The 24,003-nt window shown below is 46.7% G+C and overlaps 3 protein-coding genes across 3 annotated transcripts in view; 2 read left to right on the top strand and 1 right to left on the bottom strand.

Annotated features, from left to right (window-relative positions):
• Positions 1–179: 179 nt before the first annotated feature.
• ZNFX1 (zinc finger NFX1-type containing 1) lies at positions 180–11,897 on the top strand. Its single transcript, XM_027645842.1, has 13 exons — positions 180–446; positions 1,144–3,150; positions 3,934–4,065; positions 4,414–4,562; positions 4,743–4,886; positions 5,328–5,445; positions 5,692–5,945; positions 6,056–6,195; positions 6,506–6,660; positions 7,246–7,391; positions 7,758–7,868; positions 8,594–8,689; positions 9,361–11,897. The coding sequence occupies exons 1-13, from the start codon at positions 392–394 to the stop codon at positions 11,797–11,799; spliced, it is 5,946 nt and encodes a 1,981-aa protein (XP_027501643.1). The 5' UTR covers positions 180–391; the 3' UTR covers positions 11,800–11,897.
• Positions 11,898–11,950: 53 nt separating this feature from the next.
• CCNDBP1 (cyclin D1 binding protein 1) lies at positions 11,951–17,628 on the top strand. The gene is made up of 11 exons (XM_027646149.1): positions 11,951–12,077; positions 12,158–12,217; positions 12,912–12,991; positions 13,632–13,713; positions 14,154–14,250; positions 14,379–14,452; positions 14,758–14,834; positions 15,482–15,735; positions 16,101–16,161; positions 16,820–16,866; positions 17,233–17,628. The coding sequence occupies exons 1-11, from the start codon at positions 12,011–12,013 to the stop codon at positions 17,339–17,341; spliced, it is 1,008 nt and encodes a 335-aa protein (XP_027501950.1). The 5' UTR covers positions 11,951–12,010; the 3' UTR covers positions 17,342–17,628.
• Positions 17,629–18,116: 488 nt separating this feature from the next.
• Positions 18,117–24,003, bottom strand: part of LOC113948495 (erythrocyte membrane protein band 4.2-like) — an 8,751-nt gene continuing 2,864 nt past the window's right edge. Inside the window, exons 5-13 of the mRNA XM_027646148.1 lie at positions 23,578–23,700; positions 23,009–23,186; positions 22,485–22,623; positions 22,012–22,115; positions 21,460–21,702; positions 20,312–20,632; positions 19,727–19,887; positions 19,193–19,326; positions 18,117–18,347 (exon numbers count right to left, since the gene is read on the bottom strand). Coding sequence (XP_027501949.1) covers positions 18,197–18,347; positions 19,193–19,326; positions 19,727–19,887; positions 20,312–20,632; positions 21,460–21,702; positions 22,012–22,115; positions 22,485–22,623; positions 23,009–23,186; positions 23,578–23,700 — 1,554 coding nt within the window. The 3' untranslated portion in view covers positions 18,117–18,196. The remainder of the gene's footprint in view (positions 18,348–19,192; positions 19,327–19,726; positions 19,888–20,311; positions 20,633–21,459; positions 21,703–22,011; positions 22,116–22,484; positions 22,624–23,008; positions 23,187–23,577; positions 23,701–24,003) is intronic.

Consider the following 24,003-nt stretch of genomic DNA (forward strand, 5'->3'; position numbering starts at 1 on the left):
GGGAGGGCAGAGCCGGGAAAGAAAAACGAAAGCGGCGGCGCTGGGCGCGGCCGTGGGTGGTGGGGGGCGGGCTGCCTTTCCCTTCTCCTCCTCTCCCCTTTCCCTCCCCTTCCCGCGGGAGGGGCGCCGTGTCGGGGGCCGGTGACGAGCGGTACGGGGCGGGGGCTCTGCCCGGCGAGGCCGGGAGCGGGGCGGGACTTGCGGGGAATTGGAAAGTGAAACTTTGCGGGGAGCCGAGAAGGGAAGCTCCGCTGGGCGTGGGGGCGGCTCCCGGGCCGGTCGGGGAGCGCAGCGCAGCACTGCCCGTGTGCGGGGGGCAGGAGCGCCCCGGCCCCACTGCCCTGGGGCCAGAGAGCTGGAGCGGAGCCCCGAGCGGTCCCCGGGCCGGGCGATGGAGGGTCCTGGGCAGGAGCCTTCCTCTCGGCGGCCCCGAGGTGGGGCGACAGGTGAGGGTCGCTCAGGGCAGGAGGGGTGGTGCTGGTACAGGGGGATCCGCCGCTCCCCTCCTGCGTTCGGCGAAATCTTCTAAATTTCTAAGTCTTCTGAATGCTAAATTTCAGCATTTCCTTGTTCGCCCCTGGAGCCCGTTTGGGGAAGTGATGTGGCGATGTGTTGCAGCAACCTCTTGCTAATTGTTTCTGTTCCCGTTCGGTGCTTCCCTGAGCATTCTTTGGGGAGCCTGGCGAAGGATCTGTGGGCTGTGCTTCCCACTGCTCCCAGAAGCTGGACTTCGTCTGGAAGCTCCATGTTTTAAATGTACTATATACCATCAGTTCAAGTCAGCTGCCTCTGTCAATATTTCAGTGATGACTAACTCCTGAGGAAATGTCCTGTGCGGGAATCTTCATCTTTGGCCGTTCTTAATTCTGCTTTCAGTTCTCTGAAAACAGTTTTCTTAGTGTCTTCATAGCTCAAGCGAACTCTATGGATGGTGCTGTCTTTAGCAGTCAGAAAAAGGGGTACAAAGGGGACAACAATTTGAAAGTCTGTGTGCAAATATAATAGTAGTTTTTTAACTTTATGTTAAATGTTCAAAGTATGCTGACTCTCAGGTCAATATGCTCCTGCATCTGTGTTGGGAGGCAGGTTAATGTGGTTGATTGATAATTAAGCAGTGTCTTTTTTTTTTTTTCTTTTTTTAAGGGCGTGCATTTGATGGGAATACTGGCTTTATAATAAGAGGCAGTTACAGAACAAATAATGTAGCAGGCCAGGCAGCTCAGTTAGGGGAAAGCTCCCAAGACAGTAATTATAATCCTCTACGTGGGCAAAGACAGGAGAGATTTGGTGGTTGGACTTCAAGGGTTCCTCAATCAAACAAGGATCCAATCAAACTAAGAATCCAAAGTGAACAGGCCAACAATGAAGCCACAGGATTCAGGACTAAACAGGAGAATGAGGAAAGGAGAAAGAGATATCAACTTGGACAAACACATGAGAAGACCAGAGGACCCTGGAATGAGCAAGAAAATCATGGCAGGGGAAGGAGGTATCAAGACAGACAAACACATGAGAGGGCCAGGGGACCTTGGAATGAGCAAGAAAATGAAGGCAGGGGAAAGAGGTATCAAGGTGGACAAGCTCAGGAAGGAGCTAGAGGGATGAGGAATGCATGGGAAAATGAGGGTAGCAGAAGGAGGATGCAACCTCGTGAGAATCCTCATCTCTCCCAGAATGCTACCCCACGTGGTGCCCACCTCAGTGGGCAGCCTCGGCAAGCCAAAAGAATTGGCTATAAGTTCCTGGAAAGTCTCCTTGAGAAAGACCCCTCAGAAGTTGTCATCACACTTGCTTCCCATTCGGGTTTGAAGGAACTTCTTTCCCAAACAGCTATGAAACCCAGTTTCCTTCAGCTCATTTGCCAGGTCCTTCGGAAAGCATGCAGTTCCCGAATGGATAGACAGAGTATCCAACAGCTTCTTGGGGTGGTGAAGGAGTCCAACTTTCTCAAGGTCTGTCTGCCACAGTATGTGTCTGACATGGTAACAGAAGTAATTCCTGCTGTACGGCAAGAGTACCCTGTGCATATTAGCAACATCATTTCACTTCTTCAGGACCTGATCAGTATTTTCCCAGCGAGCTCTGTGCAGAAAGTCTCCATTCTCTTGACAGTCTTGCCAGCATCCATAAATGCCCTGAGAGCTTCTGGTGTGGACATCACAGAAGAGACAGAGAAGAACCTCAGTAAAGTCCAGATGCTCATGCAGCATCTGCAGGAGAAGAAACGTGAAGGCACACTGAGGGCTGATAACTGTACCTTTATGCAGCCTCAGATTGATGGTCAAGAAGAAAACTATCGTACCATAGCCATTTATCCAACGCATAATGAGGTACATGGTAAAGAGAAACCCTTTCTACGTCCCAATATTGTTTCTGGAAGATACGAGAGCACCAGCATTTATCTTGACACCCATTTTCGGCTTTTGAGAGAAGACTTTGTCAGGCCTTTAAGGGAAGGTATCCTGGAGCTTTTGCAGAGCTTTGAGGACAGAGGTTTGAGACAGAAGAAATTTGATGATATCAGGATCTATTTTGACACACACATTATTGCCCCACATTGTGCCTCGACTGGTATTGTGTACAAGGTCCAGTTTGACATAAAACCATTGAAGTTTGTACAGTGGCAGAATTCTAAACGATTGCTATATGGATCCCTGGTCTGCATGTCCAAAGATCACTTTGAAACATTCCTTTTTGCTTCTGTTTCAAACCGTGATGCTGCAGAACTTGCCAATGGGACTGTGGAGCTCTGTTTTGATGCACAGAGCCAGGCACTGTTGGCAGAGATTCAGCCCTCAGACTCCTTCCTCATGGTAGAGACAACTGCCTACTTTGAGGCCTATCGGCATGTGTTAGAAGGGTTGCAGGAAATGCAGGAAGAAGATGTCCCATTCCAGAAGTACATTGTGGAATGTGATGCACAGGTGAAGAAACCAGCATACCTGACAGCGGATACTGCCTACAACTTGGCACCCTTGGTGGAGACATCAGATAAAGAGATGTGCCCTCCTAGTTTGGAAAGTGTCCACATTCTAGATCCCAAGCAGTGGCTTTCAATGGAAGCTTTGAGGTTAGATGAGTCTCAGATGCAGGCATTGAATCTTGCACTCACCAAGGAGCTGGCTATTATTCAAGGACCTCCTGGGACCGGTGAGAAATATTTGCTTAAAGTCTCTGTAATTAAAGGCGTTCTCCTTGATTCCTCCATTTAGGGAGATTAACTTCAGAGAAAGCCATATGTACTGTCTCCAAAGCTTTAGTCCTGTGCCTAATCAATATTTGAGTGGCCCAGTTAGTGTGAGCTGTGGAGACAGGTAATATCCTCCAATACTTTATCCGATTTTGCTCATTGCCCATCTGGATGCAAGTGGACCCCAATTGCACTGTTGGTTCTGCCTGTGTAATGGGGTGAAAAACATTTTCAATCCCCTTTGAGAACATGGTACCTCTTGCTGTGCAGCCCTCTATTTGTCTTCACAGCATGTTAGAGCATTGGGAGTGTTCAGCCATGAACCCATGTGTGAATAAAGTATTACAAGATTAACTGTAATTCTTTTAAATGGTACCTGAATTCGACAAGCACCAGTGCTTGCATTCCACTAGCGTGTGGATGTTTCATGTGCAGCCAAATGTCATGTATGAAGCTGTTTTCAGATTGGGCTGGGGGATGCAGTGGCAGAGAAAACCCTGTGTCCACATCTGGTGTATTATCCAAAAGACAACATTCTTGCAGCTACAGCCTTGCTCAGCTACAGACCGGAAAGTCAGTGTCATGCTACTTTCTTTACATTTTGTAAACTAGTTACTCCTGGGGTCATTCCTCTTGGTACAGACCAAATCGGCAGCCTAGAAGGGAGTCTTGTATCTATTTTTGATGATTTCTCTGTTTCAAGGGGTAGATTACCCTTTTCTGATTCTGGACTTGTTTTGCAGGGAAGACTTACGTGGGTTTGAAGATCGTTCAGGCTCTTTTGGCTAATGAGTCTGTGTGGCAAAGAACCTTCCAGAAGTGTCCCATCCTTATAGTCTGCTACACTAACCATGCACTGGATCAGTTCTTAGAAGGTAAGAGTAGCTGCAAATAGGATGGAAGGTCGGGTAGAATCATAGAGTGGTTTGGGTTGGAAGGACCTTAAAGATCATCTAGTTCCAGTCCTCCTGCCATGGGCAGGTCCATTAGATCAGGTTGCTCCAAGTTCCAACCAGCCTGGCCTTGAACACCTCCAGGGATGGGGCATCCACAGCTTCTCTGGGCAACCTGCTATTAGAACCTATAATTGTAAATTATACTACAGCTCTTAGTCTGTCCATCTTATGGCACAATAACCTGCCCATTTGCTTTGGTTATTTTTTTGTGATCATTGAGTTTTTTCATGACCTCATTGAGTACTAATATTTCTCTTTCATTCACAGGAATATACTCATTCCAAAAAAGCGGGATAGTGCGTGTTGGGGGCAGGAGTAGCAGTGAGGTCCTGCAGCAATTCACCTTGAAGGAGCTGAGGAAGGGCTGTGACTTCAGATACGACTTGCCAGGGCACCTCTACAGAGCCCACGCTAATGTATGTGCAGGGCTCACTGGAGAGGAGGGACTGGGTTGCACTGGAGGAGATAACTAAACCTCCTGCACACCTGGGCTTTCACCCGCGTTACGCTGAAGTCGGGCTCTCAAATCTTCTGTCAGTTCCTTGTCCTGCTGTTTCTGAACCTGACGCTGCCTCCCTTCTCTTTCTTCTGCTCAGATAACCAGTGAGATGGCACAGGCTGAGCAGGGACTCCAAGAACAAGCAAAGCAGCTGGAATGCACAACCTACGGAGTTCTGCATGAGCGCTTCCTGGTGCACTACATTGAGCCCCAGCACCGGGACAGTCTGATGAAGGGTCTGGTAAGAGAGGTCCCTTTCTTCTGAGTCAAGCAATCCTAGTGTATGCTTACTGTCCTTTCTGCTAATGAGCCTGAGGTTCCCCAAGCACTCATCCTTTTAGCTTCACTTGGCTCACTAGGAAAGTGAGGGAGTGAATAGCAAGCTGTGCCAAATGACAGTAGTCTAGACCAGGCAGGGCAAGCAGGGGCTTTGAATTTTTCTCCTTTAAACGGCAGAGATTCTAAGTGATCTTTATCAGCATACAAATACAAGTGTCCATGTGAAAGTCTCTTAAACTGAAGAGGAGAAGGGTTGCTTTTTCTGGAGATCTGGGGCTACTTGGCCTTTGAAGGGTCTCTCAGGGCTACTTGTCCTAGTTGCTTGCTGCAAGGTGCTGCTTTGGCATTGTCCTAAGACTCTGAAGTGCAATAGGCCTGGCTGACTTGACTTTCCTTATATTAGGATGACAAGGAGTTTTACTACAGTGGTTCACAGCACTCAGTGATTCTGGAGTGGCTGGGCCTTGGTGTACCTGTCTTTACCCAGAATGCTGAAGAGAATATATGGGCTGAAAATCCAGGTAAAACCCCAAACAAACTAAACACCAAAAAGACACCCACCCCACCCCCATCCTCTCTACAGGTGTGTTTGCCTAAGCAATGCATGTGTGCCAGAAAAGAGTCACTGCTACTTAACAGGCACAGAACAATTTGTTACTGTAAGGGAGTGGAAAGAAGATTAACCCTGATTTCCACATAGTGACTGCTGCACTGTGACTCTGCTAGAGTGGCTGTGGCTTACTGCATGTGCCTGGTGATTCTCACAGATGGTCATCAGGAGAGAGAGGAGGAGTGGGAAGGTGAAGCAGAGGAGGAGGAGCTTTTGAAGATCCCGGAGATGGCTGATCTGATTGAAGCTGAGAGAATGATTGAGGATGAGAAGGCAGCAAAGCCTTGGAGGAGGAAGGAGGAGGAAGATCACAGAGCTGTTCACAGACTAGCCAGTGTTATGTTGGCTATGAAGCTGGAGGACCAGGAAGAAGGAACACCTCAACCACTACAGGAGACCATGCAGTGGGAGGTAACTGCCTGCGTTAGCATGCTCTGGCTCTGCTTGACTGTGTAAAGAATAACATGGGGAGGCTAATACAGAAGAATCTTTGTGCTGTAACTGCTTATTTTTTTCTGCAGATAACTGCTGGCCAGAGGAGGAAAATTAAACAGAAGATGAAGGCTGAGCTACGTAAGCAGAATGCAATGGCAGAGTCAGAGGCCAAGGCTATTCAAGATCTGTGGCAACTTGACCTGAACTCCCGCTGGAGGCTTTACAGGTGACAAAGCTATTTTGCAGGGTCTGTTTCCTAGGATCATTCCAGTTTGCAAACACTCTGTCAAACCACAATGTTTCTGTCCATATCTGTTCAGCTCCTTGTCTGAACATGCTTGTTCTTACTTTCCCTGTACTGCATGGGCAGTGATGTCATCCCCTTTGCGTGTGTGTGCATGTTCAGGACTAAGTACAGATAGTAATAACCTCTTGCCCAAAAGACATGGGGGAAGTTTTGAACTGAATCCACTCAGAAGTTCTGAATCTCCATCCTGTTTTCCTTTCTCTGTGTGATAATGGCTCTTTCTTCTCAGGTTTTGGCTGCAGACTTACCAGCGTTACATTCGACAGAAGATTCTGCACTATGAACAGCAGTATCAGGCAGCAGCAGAAAGGCTGAAAGAACTGAAGCTTCAGGAAGATCTCTGCATTCTCAAGGACGCCAAAATTGTGGGGATGACAACTACAGGTGCACAGCAGTTGGGAAGCAAACCAGTATTGCACTGCTTCCAGTAATGTTGCCAAAAGATTAGTATCATGTGCTGCTTCACTGCCTGGGTCAGATGCTTTAGGCCTTTGCAAATGTGGCTGTTGTGAGAGCTGTCAGTTAGTGGCATGAGCAGTTTCTGTGCACTCTTGCACTCCCCTCATCTTAAGCAGCATTATTCTAATAGAAATGCACCACTTGGCCCTGAGTAAGGCACAGCTAATATCTGCACTGCTATCCCCACAGCACCCTCTGGTGATGATAGTGTTAAGGTCCCTTTGGAGAGACAATTTAAGGTTTATTTATGTGTGTAGATCAATGTATTGAGTGTATTTTATGTCTGAAGAAAGCACTGGAAAAGGGTCAAGGCAGGCATAGGACTGATCCCCACCTGCCTTCACTTCATATCAAAGCCATCCCTGGTGTGGTGCTGTTTTAGAATTTAAAAAGCTGAGTCCTGAAAATGAGGAATCTTGGGAAGAATCCAGTCTTTTCTGACGCAGCCTATTCCCCTCCCTGAAAACTCTTACATATAATTATATTCTACTACTGTTTGTCTTTGCTTAGGTGCTGCCAAATACCGACAGATCTTGCAAAAAGTAGAGCCACGAATTGTCATTGTAGAAGAGGCAGCAGAGGTGCTCGAGGCTCACACCATTACTACTCTGAGTAAAGCTTGCCAGCACCTCATCCTCATTGGAGATCACCAGCAGGTAACTTTCATGACTAATGCCTCTAACTGCTGTGCAAATGAACTAGAACCTTTTAACCAAACACCATGTGGGAAAGGTTGCCAAGACTTGTTGCTCCCCAGTTTCCACAGATATCACAGGTCCTGTCTCCTGTAGTTTTGGAGTAGAGCTCCTGTGGGATTGGTCTTTTAGTATAACTGATACAATTTTATATGTGCTTCAATTGTGACTGTATCTAACTTTGATATTTAGCACTTCTGCAAGAATCCAGTTTCTGGATTCCCCCCCCAGTGGGGGACCAATGACAGAAAATGAGATAAGTGAAAAAATTGTACTGACACATAGGAAAAGTGCTTAAAGATGGAGCTCCTATCCCTTCTCTTTCAGTTGCAGCCTAGTGCAAATGTATATGACCTGGCCAAGAACTTCAATCTGGAAATCTCTCTCTTTGAACGGCTGATCAAAGTGGATTTCCCCTTTGTCTGTCTGAAATACCAAGTAAGGAAGAGCTGTAAAAAAAACTCCATTGCGTTTGCATTTATGTTGTTTTAAGTTTATGTATTACAAACTTAAGTTTATATTTCTGTTCTAAGAGAAGCCTAAAAGAAAAGAATGTACTATTTAATTTCTGAGAAAAATGGTAGGAGCTGTCAAACTGCCACAACCAGTGTTCCAATATATTTCCAATTATTCATGTTGTCCACAGCATTGTAGTTTCCATATGTTTTAGTGCAAGGAAAATGGCTTATTGTGGAGTCTGAAACCTCCAGAATTTTGGAGAGTGACAGCACAATTCTTTTCAGGCTGCTCCCTGATATTTATAGCCAAATTTCTATAATCATCTATGTTGATGCCTGGAGAAGTTAATTCTACCACCAGCAGTCCTGTATTAAAACTACCTAGTAGTGGTTAGGGCGAAGTGCTGACTTTTGTTACCTATAATAAGTGTTCTTAGATTTGCCCTGAAAGCAGCACTCTTGTACAACAACCTTACCAAGTGATTGTCTTGAAGATGTTCTGCTATTACTGCTCCTGAAGGTGGTGGTGGTGTCAGCAATGGGGTAGAGGAGAGCAGGGACTGGGAAGTGCTCCCTTCTTGCCTGTTACTGCAAAGTCATCCTTGTGTTGTATTCAGCCACAGTCTGTACAGTGGAACAACAGAATATTGCCAGTGAAATCTGGTGCTCCTTCCTCAAGACTGATAAAGCTGCTTTGTGTTTCAGCACCGCATGCGTCCGGAAATTGCCCAACTTATCAGTCCTCATATATATCAGGAGCTGGAGAACCATCCCTCTGTCCTGAAATATGAGAACATAAAAGTGAGTTTTCAGAAATCCAAGCAATTGCTTTTGTCCCCTGTTACAGGCTAAAGGAGTTTCTGTAAAATACAGTGCCCAAGGATTTCAAATTCTTAGCTTAAATTCACTTATTGAAATTTATATCCAAATCAAGGAAATGTGTGATACAGAATCAGGTAAGGAATTTGTAGTTCTTCTGGAATTAGTGATGGTGGACACTGGAAATGGATCCAGTACTGATGACTTTAAAAGAAAAAGAGTGAACAAAAGAATTGTAGGAGATTGAAAGCTGCATATGCACAACATGTGAAACTGCAACGTAAAATAGGTGACTTGATTATTGGAACCCTTCTTCCTTGGGTTCTCTGGCCATTTTACCAATAAACAACATGTGCAAACAGGATGTATTCAGCTTACAAATATAAACTAATCACTTATTGTCTAACCTGTACAATAAATGATTTAGTTAAACATATTAAAAAGCCAAATAAACCCCGCTCCAAAATCTAACCAAACAAAAACCCAACAAACAACAAAAATACCACCTAAAACACACAACAACTTAGGAGACCACAAATTTTACCCCATTTCTCCTATAAGAAGCTATTCTGGAGAATCTTGTGGTTCCATCTGGAAACAGCCTAGGGGGACAGAAGCTAGAATTCTCTTTGACATCCTTTCTCTTGTTTCAGGGTGTCTCATCTAACCTCTTCTTTGTGGAACATGATTTTCCTGAGCAAGAGATCCAGGAAGGGAAAAGCCACCAGAACCCACACGAGGCCCAGTTTGTAGTGGAACTGTGCAAATACTTCTTGTGCCAGGATTATCAACCTTCTCAGATCACCATTCTCACTACTTACACTGGACAGCTTTTCTGTCTGCGTAACCTCATGCCAGCAAGGATCTTTAAAGGTGTAAAGGTTCACGTAGTAGATAAATACCAGGGGGAGGAGAATGATATTATTTTGCTGTCACTGGTGCGGAGCAACAAAGAGGAGAGAATTGGGTTCTTGCAGATTCCTAATCGGGTATGTGTAGCATTATCCAGAGCTAAGAAAGGGCTGTACTGTATTGGAAACATGAGAATGCTTGGCAAGGTTCCTCTCTGGAGCAAGATCATTCACACCCTTCGGGAGAAAGATCACATTGGCCACTCACTGATGCTTTGCTGTCAAAACCACCCCGAAACCAAGACACTGGTATCTACAGCTGCAGACTTCAGCCAAGTCCCGGAAGGAGGCTGTAATCGTCCCTGTGAGTTTAGGTTGAATTGTGGACATGTTTGCACAAGGGCATGTCACCCCTATGACGTGGACCACAAGAAGTTCCGGTGTCTGAAGCCTTGTCAAAAGGTGCTTTGTGCAGATGGGCACCGCTGCCCACAGCTGTGTTATATGCCCTGTGGACGATGTCTCGTGAAGGTAGAGAAAACTATTTCTAAGTGTGGCCACAGGCAGATGGTGCCCTGCTCTACTCCAGAGAGTGAATTTATATGCCAAGAAAATTGCCAGAAAAGGTTGAACTGTGGACACAAATGCAACAGTTTCTGTGGGGAGGAATGCACGAACCAGTGTCCTGAGCGGGTCACAGCCACACTGAAATGTGGCCACAAGCAGCCAGTTGAATGCTGGATCGCTAAGAGGGAAGAGAGGCAACCTGGGATGGCTGTGAAATGTTCTACTAAGTGTTCTGTCACACTGGCATGTGGTCATGCATGTTCAGGTTCCTGTTACAATTGCTTTGGAGGAAGATTTCATAGGGCATGTAGCAAGAAATGCAAGCGCATCTTGATCTGCTCTCACCAGTGTCAGGAGCCCTGTACTACAGAATGCCCTCCCTGTCAGCTGAAATGTGAGAACTACTGTGTTCACAGTAAGTGTAACAAGAAATGTGGTGAAAACTGTGTTCCTTGTGCTGAGCCGTGTGAGTGGCAGTGCCAGCACTACCAGTGTACCAACCTTTGCTTTGAGCCGTGCAATAGGCCTCGCTGCAATGTGCCATGTCCTAAGCTGCTGCGCTGTGGTCATCCCTGTGCTGGATTCTGTGGAGAGCCCTGCCCAAAGAAGTGCCTTGTTTGTGACCACGAGGAACTCACTCAGATCTTTTTTGGCTTCGAGGACGACCCAGATGCTCGATTTGTACAGCTCGAAGACTGCGGCCACATCTTTGAGTCCCAAGGCCTTGACCATTACATGGATGAAGACGATGATGTGGTCAAGCTGAAGGTATGCCCTTTGTGTCAAAAACCCATCAGAAAGAATCTGAGATATGGCACCAGGGTGAAAAGGCGGGTGGATGAGATAGAACGGGTGAAACAGAAAATTCATGGCTCAGTACAGGAAATTGAGTCTAGCAGACAAAGACTGAAGGCTGCACTGGCAAGGAGTGCTGTTCTGAAGAGTAATCTAGTGGAGAAGTACTTTATGCTGAAAGATATGCTGGAAGCTTCTGATCTGTCCACAAAGAGAATTGGATTAATTGAGAACCAGCTTAACTTCTACGAACGTATAGCAGACCTAACAGCTTCTATAAGCAATATTGCTGAGAGTGAGAAGCAAGGGCTGAGAATGCGCCTCCGTGAAGTCCAGTCGTGGCTGGTTAAGCAACGCATCAGTTTTACAGAACAGGAGCTCTCTGACCTGCAGTCTGAAATCCAGAGGCTGACTTATTTGCTGAACCTCTTGGCAAGGTGCAACCTTCCAAGTAGGACGATCTCCCCAGTGCTGGCGGCAGAGATCGCCAGTGTACGTGAGATCCTGGAAGGGACAAAGAAATTCACAGAGGAGGATGAGGCTGCAGTGAAGGCTCACATGAAGAACATCAGCAGCGCCTTGCCTGTGTCAGGCCTGGGGATTTCTGAAGCTGAGCGGGTGGAGATTGTCAAAGCTGTTGGCTGTCCCCGTGGCCACTGGTTCAAGTGCAAAAACGGACATATCTACGTGATTGGGGAGTGTGGGGGGGCAATGGAAAAGAGTAAGTGCCCTGAGTGCCATGAAGTCATCGGGGGCACAAACCACGCCCTGGACAGCAGCAACAGGCTGGCCCCCGAGATGGACGGCGCGACCCACGCCGCCTGGTCCGATGTAGCCAACAACATGCTCAACTTCGAGGAACTCCGCCGGCTGATGTAGAGGGGCGTGAGCCCCCGTTCCTATCACAGCCACGCACACCCCGGCACACCCCGCCGCCTCCGCGCTTCCTCCCTCGCTAATAAACTGCTTTCGATGCACCCTGGCTCGGTCCTTGTGTGTTGGGGCCGGGGCGGGGCCGCGGGAGGGGCGGTGCGGCCTCTCTCGGGAGCGGACGTGACGCGCGGGGCGCTGCGGGGCCGCTCCCGCGGCGATGGAGGCGCGGGAGCCGCTGCGGGACGTGCGCGGGGCGCTGCGGGCGGTGCTGGCGCGGGTGCGAGGTGCGGGCCGGGGCCGGGCGGGGTTGGGGCCGAGCCGAGCCGCGCTCCCCGCGGGCTGAGCTGTGTCTGTGCCGTTGCAGAGGGAGAGCCGGGCGAGGGCCGAGCGCCGTTCGAGCTGCCGCGCTTCTGGGACGCGCTAGGTACGGGCGGGGAGGGGATGGACCGGGCTTTGGGGGGTGCCGGGGCCGCTGCGGGGCAGGGCTCCCGTCCCCCGCTGGTCTCCAGCCGGCGCTTGGCATGTACCCTCCGCTCGTGGAATCGTGGGATCATCAGGGTTGGAATGGACCTTTAAGATCATCGAGCCGTCAGTCCAGCGCTGCCTCTGTAACCCCTAAATCGCTCAGCGCCAGATCCGAGCGCCGCTCAAACACCTCCAGCGACGGTGACTCCACCACCTCCCTGGGCAACCTATTCCAGTGCCTGACCGCCCCAACAGTGGTCACCTGGCAAAGCAGCAGCTGGTATTGAACCGCTGGTACACAAAATTTATAGAGCCTTTGGTCTCTGTTAAAGCCTCCCAGCACATCCTGGTGAAGGGGTCATGGACCGAGATGCAGACTGGGGTTGTGGGTATCACTACCAGCTATATGAGAAAAAAAAAACAAGAAAAAAAACAGGCATAGGACACAAACTACATGCATGGCACCATGGAATTCTGCTTTGGAGTGGGATTTAGTGTATGTATTTTTATGGCTTGGAAGGAAGTAATGCTAATCAAGCAAGAAATGCTAATCAAGTAGTAGCCTCAGAGATGTCGCTCATCAAGCCGCTCTGTTCTTTTATCTTCTGCCCAAGTTACTTTCTTTTCTTTTGCTCCCGTTGGATTTTTTCTAGGTCAGACATTCCAAGTAACGTCACAGGAAGCTACAAAGCTGAGTCTGGCATTCTCAAGGCCTCCACTACCTTCTGCAGAGGTGAGTGAAAGCCTCCACAGACTGTGAGGCTTCAAGCCCCTGTGCATGAAGGCTCAGGTATGTCTTGGTTCACTTGATTGAAACAATTTGGTCCAGTGCAAACAAGGGATGTCACTATGGGCTGTGTACTGTAGAGCTCATTAACACAATCCAAGAGCTGCCCAGAGAACTAATTTCTATAAGCTAAGGAGACATACTTACTAGAAGTGTTCTTACGTTCTTTAGGAGTTGCAGCTAGTTGCTGATAGAAACAGAATATTGGAGAATACAGACTTTAGATCCAACAAAGAATATGAAATATTTTTGCTGTTAATTGAGAGAAATTTGTCACACCTGTGTTTGGAGGACAGGAATAAAAAATCTCCAGAATAATGATCTAAGCTACTTCTTCCTCTCTGGTGTGTGACCACCACTCTGGGGCATGTTTTGTTACCCCTCAGGTTATTATGTATACATCTTGTTTATTTGTATTTTCTTCTTGTGTTGGATTTGTTTCTCAAACAGGACAGCCATTATTATGTTTCCCTTTTCTCAAAGCAGTCTGAAAGCCAGAGATTGCTTGTGAGACTTTCTAAATATGCTGCAGCTGTGTGCTACTCATGACGATCTGAAGGTGATCCTTTTGCATCTCCATTTTCAGGATTGCCGGAAGCTGAGTGAAGATGTCCAAAATGCCATTCTTGCAGTTGCCACAGTGTACTACTGGCTCCCCAAGGGCCAAGGTGAGATAGTGACAGCGAGGCAGCCACCCCTATATAAAGAAACCCTGTATTTCAGAGCACAGTATGAGATCTGGCATCCACAGGAAAGCAAACTTTCATTAGCAGGTTATCCCATTATCAGCTGTTCTGTAGACTTTGACCATGTTTATGAGTGAACTACTTGTCTGTCTACTGCAGATTTCCATCTGTGGAAGAATGATAATGTAGGAAGTTGTATAGTTGATTGAGTGTTGGTATTTATGAAGTGTTGAAATTATTGTCCAGGGTCCTTTTGGAACTGGGAAGCATCTTACTTCCTTCCAGATACCTGTAACTTCATTTATGCAGCTTATCCACACAAACAGAGCAGTCTGTGTGTTCATCTTTGTGTTCATCTCAGCAGTTGCTTTCTGTCAGTGCTGACTGTGGCAGCTTTCTTGCTCTTTCTCAATCTCACCCAGGTACTACTCTCCGGAAGATGGTGCGAGATGCTACCACTGAAGTAGTGGAAGGGATGATCCAGCTCACAGACACAATTCTCAATGCTCCAGCGGAGAGGTAATTTTTAATCACATGATTCTATGATTTTATGATAATTTTTTGGAAAAAGGGGAAGAAAAATTTACAAGTATACTTGTTAACAAGTATACTTGAGTCTAACTTTGGGGGCTTTTGTTTTGTTTCAGCTTGTCTCAGGAACAGCTTATATCCACTGGAGGTGTGTGGGAGGCATGTGAGCAAGTGTCCAACCTGCCACGAGGTGAGTGTTGTAAATGCAGAACAACAGGACTAGGATGTGTTATCTTGGAATATCAGTAGCCTTTGCAAAGGTATTCTAGGTGGTACAATGAAGGCTCACTCATTCTCCAAAACCTGACTGGTTTTGAAATGTATAAGCTTGGAAGCTGGGCCAGATTCTTTGCATGACAACAGTGCAGCTCTGAGCTCTGCAAGAAGTATGGTCCTGCAGTCTCAAGATCTAATGATGGCAAACCCAGATGAAGGTTGTTGCAAACTGATTTGAAGCAGAGGGGTACCACAGTTTTTATCCTTTTTCTTTTGCAGATAACCAGGCAGCAGTTGCATCAGCTCTGACTGCGTGTCTGGGTGTGGTCAAGGATGCTGTGGAGGAGATGGAACATGTAAGGAAGCCCCTGAGCCTCACAGGAACCTGCAGTGGTGGATTATAGACTCATAGAATATCCTGAGTTGGAAGGGACACACAAGGATCATCGAGTCCAACTCCTGTCTCTGCACAGGGCAACCCCAACAATTCCACCATGTGCCTGAGAGCACTGTCCAAACAATGCCTGAGCTCTGGCAAGTTTGGGGCTGTGACCACTGCCCTCTTCCAGTGCCCCACCACCCTCTATGGTGGTTCAGTGATGGAATGCAGGGATTGTTTTATACAGGCTTTGATTTAAATTTGTTCTGATATGACCTAGGTTATTATAAGGATTTTGCATGGATTTTAATGACTTTTTAATCTCAAACCAAGTTTACTTAATATAAGGTATCCATAAAGCCATGTCCTGAACTGGGGGACATGGGAGATTGTGGGAGGAAGTTTAGGGTGATGTAGGAATGGCAGTATTTACCAGGTTCTTGCTGTTTGCACTGTTGAATTAGAGTGGAGGATTAGTTTATCTTAATCCAGTTCTAGGATTAACCAACTGAGATTTCCCCCATTAATTATTTGCATGATGTCTAGATGATGTTCTCCCTTTCCTCCTGGGTATTGCTGGAAATGATGTCAGGCTCTGGGTTTTCAGTGCCTCTGTGTTCTCAGGCACTGGTGGAAGGGCAGGATCCCTATGGTGACATCATGGAAGATGAAGAGCTGGGCTTTCGGGGCAACAGAGACACATATTGGTCAGAAGGTGACCGGCAGCTGCTGAGCTCCTGCATGGGGTTAATGAAGGCTTCCAAAGCTTGCCTGAAGAAGGTCCTGGCTGCAGTGAAGGCCTATGGCAAAGCTGATTCTCCAGAGCAGATAGCTCAGCTGGATGACCTTGCAGACATTGCTAATGAGATCAGTCCAAGGTAAGCAGGTCTCTCCCTGTGCTGCTTTTTGCTCTGGAGCAACCCTGGTCTCTCTTGTGGTCTAGAGAATGGATTAGGACCTCCTTTATGATACTGCAGTTGTGAGCAGGTGGTGGAGAGACTGTTATAGCATAAGCTGTTAAAAGTTGTGCAGGTCAGGAGGGGAACAGACACTGCAATTTGGGGTGGAGCCATGGCCACATCTCACACTGGTGAGAAGGGCACATCCCGTGGGTGACTGATGTCTGCTTGTCATGCACTGCTGTTCCTGACTTACATTCAGGGCTGGGTGTGGGCTTTGACCAGGATCCATGAGTTGTGCTGGCAGGACCTTTCTTCCATTGCTCCCCTCTTTTCTATCCTAGTGTTGATGAGCTGGCACTGAGCATGTACCCACCTGTGAACCCTCTGGCTGTGCGACTTAATGTGAGTATCTGCAGCCTGTGTGTGGGACTGGGCTGTAGGGAATGGGGAGAAATCAAATTGGAGGGGTTATGTGACTGTCAGGGAGAGGTGGGTGTTAGTGACTGCCTCCGTAAAGATTTCTTAGGGTTAAAGAGTGGTTCTTGCACACTTAACTTCCTTCAGGTGGAAATACATTCCTCATCTTTACCTCTTCTGGGAAGGGCATGACCACTTGGAGCTTTAGCTCTGAGCTGTAATCCGTAGAGATGTCCAGTGACAAAACTGGTTTCATGCCTTTGGCCAGTGGGTTGATTTTTTGCAATTAAAAGGAAAGTATTGCTTAATATCAAATTGCATTCAAGTCAGTCACTTGTGACTTCATATCTTAATATCAGTTACCAATTTCTAATAGGCTTGTCTTTTTTTTAAATAAAGCATTTTAATGTATGCTTTAAAAACCATACATGTCTTTATTTTTACCTGTCCCAGCCAGCAGTAGGGTGGGAGACACTTCCAGCTTGGCAGTGATAAATAGCTCCATTCTGCATCAGGATTGGTGGCAGTTTTACTCATTTTTGGCTGTTGAGCATTCCTACATTTCTCTTTCCTGTCCAGTACTGCTGAGACCCTGTTTTTCCTCACGTTTGTCTCACTTCATTTCCCTTTTGTTTCCTTCTAGGCTGCTAAGTTGGCCTCAGTGTTAAAGAAGGTCTTAGAGATTGCAAAGTGAGTATGAGCTACTGTTTTATGAGTGTGTGTTCCCTGCTATGAAAGTTCAGACCTTTCTGCCTCGTGTCAAATATGACTCATTTCTAGACAGTAAATGCTGGCATTTTGGAGTAGTTATGATGTTATCTGGTCACAAAGGGATGGGACTAAGAAAAGGGTGGTAGGGATGAAAGCAGTTCCTACTGAAGACACACACATGTGTGTTAAGGTTTGGGACTACATACATGGCTGTGGGTTCTTCTTGCTCAAAGCCCTGTTTAGTGCTGTGGTTATTCAGCACTTCACAGTACCCCTGTGTTGCCTGGATGCATAGATGTAGGACACCCAGGAGGCTTTCCTAATGAATTTCCTCCACTTTTGCAGGACAAGCCATGTGTGTCCACCATCAGAGGAAGGCTGGGTGCAGTTTCTAGATGGTGCAGTAGATCACAACATGAACAAAATCAAGAACTTCACGCAGGGTCAACTTTAGCTCTCCTGTGCCTACGTGTGTTGCTGCCACTGGCTCTGGCATGTGCTTTTCCAGTGAATCTTGCTGTTCTTCAGCTGCTCGGAGAATGAGGAGAACAATGTTTCTAGGAGAGAACCTTACTGCCACTTGGAAAAACTTTTCCAGGAAGTTGCTCTTTGCCATTGCAGAAGTTGTCATTTTACTTGGATTCTTGGGATGATGCAGTGCTGCATCTTAACCTGCCCCGTTCTTCAGACGTTACAACTACTGTGGGGTTCAAGGAACAATAAAATATTGCTAGATTTGCATTAGTTGCTTTATCTGTCTTCAGGTGGCAGAAGATACATACCGAAGGAAGGCGTGGGTCTTGCTTCTTTTGCAAGCAGCCCAATGAACCATTATAAAATATGCTGCACTGTTGCTGTTTCCTGTTTAACCTTAGAGAGCAATGAACAGCTTTCTATTATTCACTTCCTCAGAAAGCAGCAGAAAATACTGTTTACTACTTTATTAATATCAAGGATCTGTAGGGGCAGAGGGGTGTTTCTCTAGAGAAATGCTACATGTATCATCACTTTAAAGTTCCAGGATATCCTTTTGTTTTCACTGCCTAAGCAGTGGTGGGTTCAGCACATGTGTGTGGTGAGAAATGTCTGCTTGAGCCTTCAGCCCATCTTTGTCACAGTAAGGTTCAACTTCTGCAACTGGGGAGTGGACAGAGTCCCAGATGGGAGAGAGCTGAATTTATACAAATAATCAAAATCAGACATGGTTTTAAACTTAACTTTTATTAAACTGTTAACATCTGTGCTTGCCTAAGATTGGGGCACAGATCATGACCACTCTTTGTAAGCAGGACCTGTTCCAAGCTGGGCCTCAGGCAGCTGCAATGTCAGTAGTTCTGTAGCTCTTCAGGTTCTGGAGTTGAGGGCAGGTAAGTTGTGCAGTGAGTCTCCTGGGCCCTGCTCGGATGGGGGTGAATGGGATTTGCAGCTCTTGAGTGCTTTTAGCTTGCACAGATCCCAACCTGAAAGGTGAAAGTAAAAAGAAAAGAAAGGAGAAAAAGAAATAGAAAAAAGCTAGCAGTTATCTAAACTACCACAATGGAATTGTCATCTGACAGCAGTTTGGGCAGGAGGTAGGACAGGAAAGTTGAAACTTCCCATGGAGCCATCTAAAGTGACTTTGTCCTAATGCAGCTTCTTCAGATAAATGTGGGGTGTTTGTCCTGTGCAGGAGAGCACACCTTTTTGAATGACTCTTGGCTAAGTCACATTTGCCTGGTTCTTCAGTTGGGAAGGGGAAGACACCACTACAATTGTACCCAGGGACTGTCTTTATTGCTTACAGTGGGTAATGGGTGGAAAGATATGTCACAAACAGTATAGTTTTACTCCACTTAAGGATGTTCAGGTGGCTCACTAAAAAGTAATTGATTTCTCAACAGCAAATATATATAATTTCTGAACTTCATGGCTCATTTCAGTGACCTCTAACTTGTCTTATTTAATGTGAGTTTCTGACTAAGTCTTGTGGTATTTCTCCTGTTATCCTTTTGTTGGCAGGAGGCTTTTCCTTTTGTTGTCTAGGCCTTTGGGGTTGAAGCTTTCACAGATGTCATATTGGCTTCAACTTATGCATTACACATTTGTTGGAAGGTCTGTTAGCTTCTCCTTTTGAGTGTGAAAATCTTCTGTATTGTATGTAAATAAAAGACAGAATGCCTGGGGCTTTCATGCTAAAGCAGTGTCTTCCTGCCACGGTGTTGCCTGGTTATTTTTGGGGACAGCCTTTCCTGTGCAAGGGTTTCTCTAGCTTGTATTGTGTCTCTTTTTCAATTTGCTGTTCTCAGATCCATCAGTTTGCACTTACCTGTACTTCCTCTGTCTGTAAACGAGCCCTTGCCCTGCAACTGCTACCACACACTGCTCCAGGGGTTTGGGGAAAGGGTTCAGGAGGCTGATCCTTGCTGTGCTTGGCTGATACTGTACCATGGTTTTTGGAAGCTGTTGAAAGAAGGAAATGAGCTGAAACTGAGAGAAGGAAAAAGATTCTTCTGTGATTAAACGGAGATGTATAATTTTTGGTGCCAAAGCTGCCAGTTGGCAGAAGAGGCAAAATCCAGGTTAGTTTCTTCTGCTCTAGTTTCTTTCTGCAGCCTCTGATTTCCAGAGCAGTCAGTGAGTTAGGAGTCATCAGGATTTCCTCGTGCACACACACAGAAAAGGCAGGAGTGGGAGCACTGTGTACAACACTGGCCCAACTCACCTTTCCCAAACTGATATCCCAGTGCTTTGAAAGAACATGGCATGAGGAGAGCCACTGAGCCAGCAGAGTTGTTTTGCTGCCTGTGGCTGTGAAAGCTCTTTTCTCCCTACTGCAGTAACAGTGACAGCCCAGTCTAACCTCAATAGTGAGAAGGGGGTCAGAAACGCTGATCTCTTCCTGTGCCAGGTATATGTAGCAGGAGGCCTCATCTCTCAGCACAGCAGTCAGCCTGAGCAGGTGGTTCTCCCCCAGCTCTTTTCCACACCATGAGTAAGGCACAAGGATCTTCAGGCTGTGGACTGGAATAGAGTGGTGAAATAACAGATGAGCAGAGTCTGGTCTGAGTGTTTAGTGCCCAACATTGTACTGAAAGCTGCAGCATTTAAATGCTTAAGTGATCCCAGCTGGATTCACAGGTTGAAAATCTCTAAGGTGGTGTTGCCAAAGTGTTGTATTTCACAGAATCACAGAATGGGTAAGGTTGGAAGTGGATCATGTGGTCAAACCTCCTTGCCCAAGCAAGGTCATCCCAGAGCACATGGCACAGGATTGTGTCCAGATGGTCCTTGAATATCTCCAATGAGGGAGACTCCACAACCTCTCTGGGCAATCATTTACAATCAACTATTCGGACAACCTTTTGTAAACTTATGGCTGAGAGCATTTTTTCTGAAGTGAGAACTAGATACACTTTTCTAGCCATGCACTCAGCAGAGTCCTTACCTTCATTGCTTTGGAGGTTAAAATTAAACTCTTCCTTCCAAAGCTGGGTAATGGGCACACCATTATAATGTAGAGATTGGACCCCAACTACCAGCTGAGTAGCCTTTTCTCCACCACTGTGGTTAGACATTTCAATGGAAAGTGGAATATCTTGTCCCGGTTGCAGAGAACTACTCGACTGGAGATGGAGGGAAAGGTTAACTGGCTCTTCAAGGGAAATAGGAATGGAGCTAAACAGTGTTGAGCTGCTGCTGGTGGTTGTCTCAAGTTTCCTTATACTTCTGTAGGCTTTGTCAAGTACTCCTTTTTCCTTAAGAGAGCCTGTCACAAAAAGGAACACATATTTTAGTATCCTTTACTAGTGTGAAGCAGCAAGTGCAGGAGAAAGGCATTGATTTATTCTGGCAGTACTGTAGATAACTGTTTCTAAGAGCATAGAGAGATATCCTTTTGAGCTTCTGGTTGGAGCAATTCAAGAATTTCAGCTGACAGGATATTCATTGGATGTACCTGACAGATTCTACTTGGGAAGAGTTGTCATAGCTTTTAAAGCACCTTGGTGCTAACATCTGTCAGAGTAAAGGATGCTGTGGCCTCTTTAGCTATTGCTGTAGCTGAGGTACAGGGCTGTGTTCTCATGTGATGGACTGCAGCCAAGGAGACAACATGCCACAGCCTAAGATGAGATGGCAGTGTTGGGTCAGGGAAACAGCACTCACATTCTGAAGCTACTTTTTGAGGGAGAGATTTAGGCAATATCTGAGAGCATAACAGTCCTTTTCAGAAAGCTGGGGTCTGAAATAGTTCTATCTATCTATCTATCTATCTATCTATCTATCTATTACAGAGGTAATGGGAGGTGAATGTACAGAGTGTAGAGGCAACAGGAATCAGAAAAGTTTTTCCAGATGTGGAAGTGCCTGGTAAAGAAACACCCAGCCATGCACAGGCCTGGTTAATGCAATTAAGCAGATGAAATTTAGGCTTTGGTTCTGTAGACAGAGTTGGGTGTTCTCGTGCCATTGAAGAAGGAGAAGTTGTGAGAAGTGGATGACCCTGGTGTTTTGGTTTGGCTCTGCTCTCTAGCCTTTTCCTCTTCACTTGTGACACTGCCAAGGAAGGTGCTCAGCCACTGGCCAACTCCATACCTTCAGGATACTTGTAGTTGTGTGTGATGTCCTCACAACGTTCACTGCCAACACTCTTGGTGCTGATGTTGTTGCCAGTGTATTTTGTGCCACCAAAAGCTGGCTTAAGGGTGTCATCTGCTCTTTGTATCCAGACCTGACACTTGGCATTGATGGCAGCAAAGAAGTAGCAAACATCATAATCGACTTCTGTGTCCCCTTCCTTGATGGCGTGGACAGGGGCTGGCCCACAGAAGGATCGACCTGAAGAGAAAACGTGGCCTAGTTAAGATTCAGATGCTTTACCAGCTAAAGCCATCCCTAGTTTAGACCTATACTGGGATTAGTGAAGTATCTAGTTCAGGAAGACATCAGGAAGCAGTGCTGTGATAGAGCTCTTAAAGCTACATAAGCTGCATAAACCAAACAAATAATGATTTGGGGCCTAAAGTCAACAGGGTGAGTCCCTGTCTTATTGCATCTTTTCACTGGAAGTTGGGGAAGGGAGGAATGCTGAACTGCTTTATTTGCTCCCTGCTCCCCCCTTTCTCAAGCCCATCTCTGATATCTTACCTTCATTTTTTTCCTGGCAGGTGGCATCCAGTGCCTGCCACCCGCTGTACTCCAGTGGCAAATCAGCCCGAGCCATCCAGCATTCGTTCCAAACGTGGAAGGTCCTGCAGGAGACATCACGAGCTTATACCAAGGGACTGGGCCCTGAGGTACAGTAAATTTTTAGCCAAACCACAGCCGGTCAATGCTCCTTTGAAAGAGTTCAGTGCATGTTGAGGAGAGCAGAGACCACATTTTTTGATACAAGTGGAGTATCTCTGGCTGGACTGGGCTATCATTCTTCCTTTGTGGGCCCTAGTAATAAAGCACTCCTCAGTTTGGGTTGCCCAATTTATCAAGGACAGGATCTCAGCTGAGCTGTCTCCTATCCACCTCCCTGCAGCTCTTTCACCTCTTTGTTCTCCCCCCTCTATCACTTCTTACATCCAGATGTTGTCTCAAAGTCTTGCTTGAGCCCTGCCATGTTTCCTTACCAGACACGAGCACGCTTGTCCTGAGTGAGCAGTGTCCCATCTTCATCATAATACTCATCCACACTCAAGCTGCTCTTAGTGTTGTGAGCCCACGTAAAGCCAGTGACCACCCTGGTAGGGATTCCCAGGCACCTCAGAACTGTGCAGAAGAGAGAGCCATGAATCAGTTGTGCATCCTGCCCTAAGGGTGCCTCTGCTGACGGGTGTAGAGCCTTTTTTGGTGCTAGGACTGTTAGGAATGGCACAGGCCTGCCGTCTGGACTTTGCAAGAGTCCTTGCCCCTTCAGGAAATAAGATCTCGTAGGTACCTTCAGAGAATGGATGTACTGATACTCTTTTATCTCAAAGCTAGTAATGCTTAGTGCTGACAAGGAAACTCTGGGGATCTGCCTCTCACCTAAAGATTAAAGGTTGTGTTACTGGGATCTGTGTTAATCCAGGAATTTAGGCATATGCTAGAGGTCCTGCAGACCAAATAAGGCTTTGCTCAACGCGGAGGTCTTTGAAGCACCACTTTGAGGTACCTGAACACATGACTGCAGCAAACACCCAGCAGTGCCCGTAGCGGACAGGCTGGCGTTTCGATGCCATCCACTGCCAGAGGATGGGGCTGCTTCCCAGCCACTTGGAAGGGGCTGTCCCATTACGGTGTTTCCCGGCCTCACACTCTGTCAGGATTCCTTTAAGCTCGTTGTAGTTCAGCTGCAGGGAAGGAGGAGAGAAAGATGTATTAAGGAATTGCCTCTCTTTGCTAGGTCAACCCAATCCTGTTTGATGAAGCCATTCCCAAGGCAGATGAAACCAAGAGGATTTTTTTGGTGCAAAGCATGAAGGTCATGGCTGAGCAGAACAAGCACAGCAGTGTCCTCTGAGATTTATTCAGTAAGTGAATAAAGTCACTGCTAAGAAACTCCTGCAGCACTACTTGTCTGCTGCGGGAATATCAGGACAGGCTGGAGGTGGGGTTTGGAACAGCCCTGGGCAGGCTTCCTCTTTGGTCAGTGGGTTGCCCTGAGCTGGGGTTGAGAAGATGCACCCTGGGATTGAGAAGATGCACCCTGCTAGTGCCAGGGCTGCTGCCTGCTCTCCTTACCATGGCAGCAACTGCTCGGCAGACGTGGACAGGGCTCCTGCGCTGGGTGGGATCCTTCTCTCCTTGATGGTGTTCACCCATGCAGAGCAGTGTGAAGCAGATGTCAACAATGCCCTCCTCAAACTGAAACAAGAACACATCATTTCAGGAAATCTGGCCTGAGTTTTTGTTCTCTTGAGTCCCTATGAGGGTTTGTAACTGTGCAGGTTATTTCAACCTTTCTGCTGATTGTCTTATAGAATCTGTCCTGTTCTAATCCCTGGCTGTGTCAGGTGGCCTTGGGCAAATTGAAAGATCTACTTGTCCTCACTTTACCTGTAATAGAGAGACAGTATTACTAAGTTCTGTTAAATGCTTTTATACCTGTTTTGGAAAGGAAGGCACACAAAGCTCAAATATAGATCAATGCATATCTATATAGGACAG

This window comes from Corapipo altera, unplaced genomic scaffold (assembly GCF_003945725.1).
Source record: "Corapipo altera isolate COAL_440 unplaced genomic scaffold, ASM394572v1 64, whole genome shotgun sequence".
NCBI classification, from domain to species: Eukaryota; Metazoa; Chordata; class Aves; order Passeriformes; family Pipridae; genus Corapipo; species Corapipo altera.

Excerpts from the sequence above, each read along its gene's own strand:
- ZNFX1 (XM_027645842.1), top strand. The coding sequence starts at position 392 with ATGGAGGGTCCTGGGCAGGAGCCTTCCTCTCGGCGGCCCCGAGGTGGG. Across the intron at positions 7,869-8,593 it reads TTGTCTGTCTGAAATACCAA|CACCGCATGCGTCCGGAAAT; the intron begins GTAAGGAAGAGC and ends TTTGTGTTTCAG. Across the intron at positions 8,690-9,360 it reads TGAAATATGAGAACATAAAA|GGTGTCTCATCTAACCTCTT; the intron begins GTGAGTTTTCAG and ends CTCTTGTTTCAG.
- CCNDBP1 (XM_027646149.1), top strand. The coding sequence starts at position 12,011 with ATGGAGGCGCGGGAGCCGCTGCGGGACGTGCGCGGGGCGCTGCGGGCG. Across the intron at positions 12,992-13,631 it reads CTCCACTACCTTCTGCAGAG|GATTGCCGGAAGCTGAGTGA; the intron begins GTGAGTGAAAGC and ends CTCCATTTTCAG. Across the intron at positions 14,835-15,481 it reads CTGTGGAGGAGATGGAACAT|GCACTGGTGGAAGGGCAGGA; the intron begins GTAAGGAAGCCC and ends CTGTGTTCTCAG.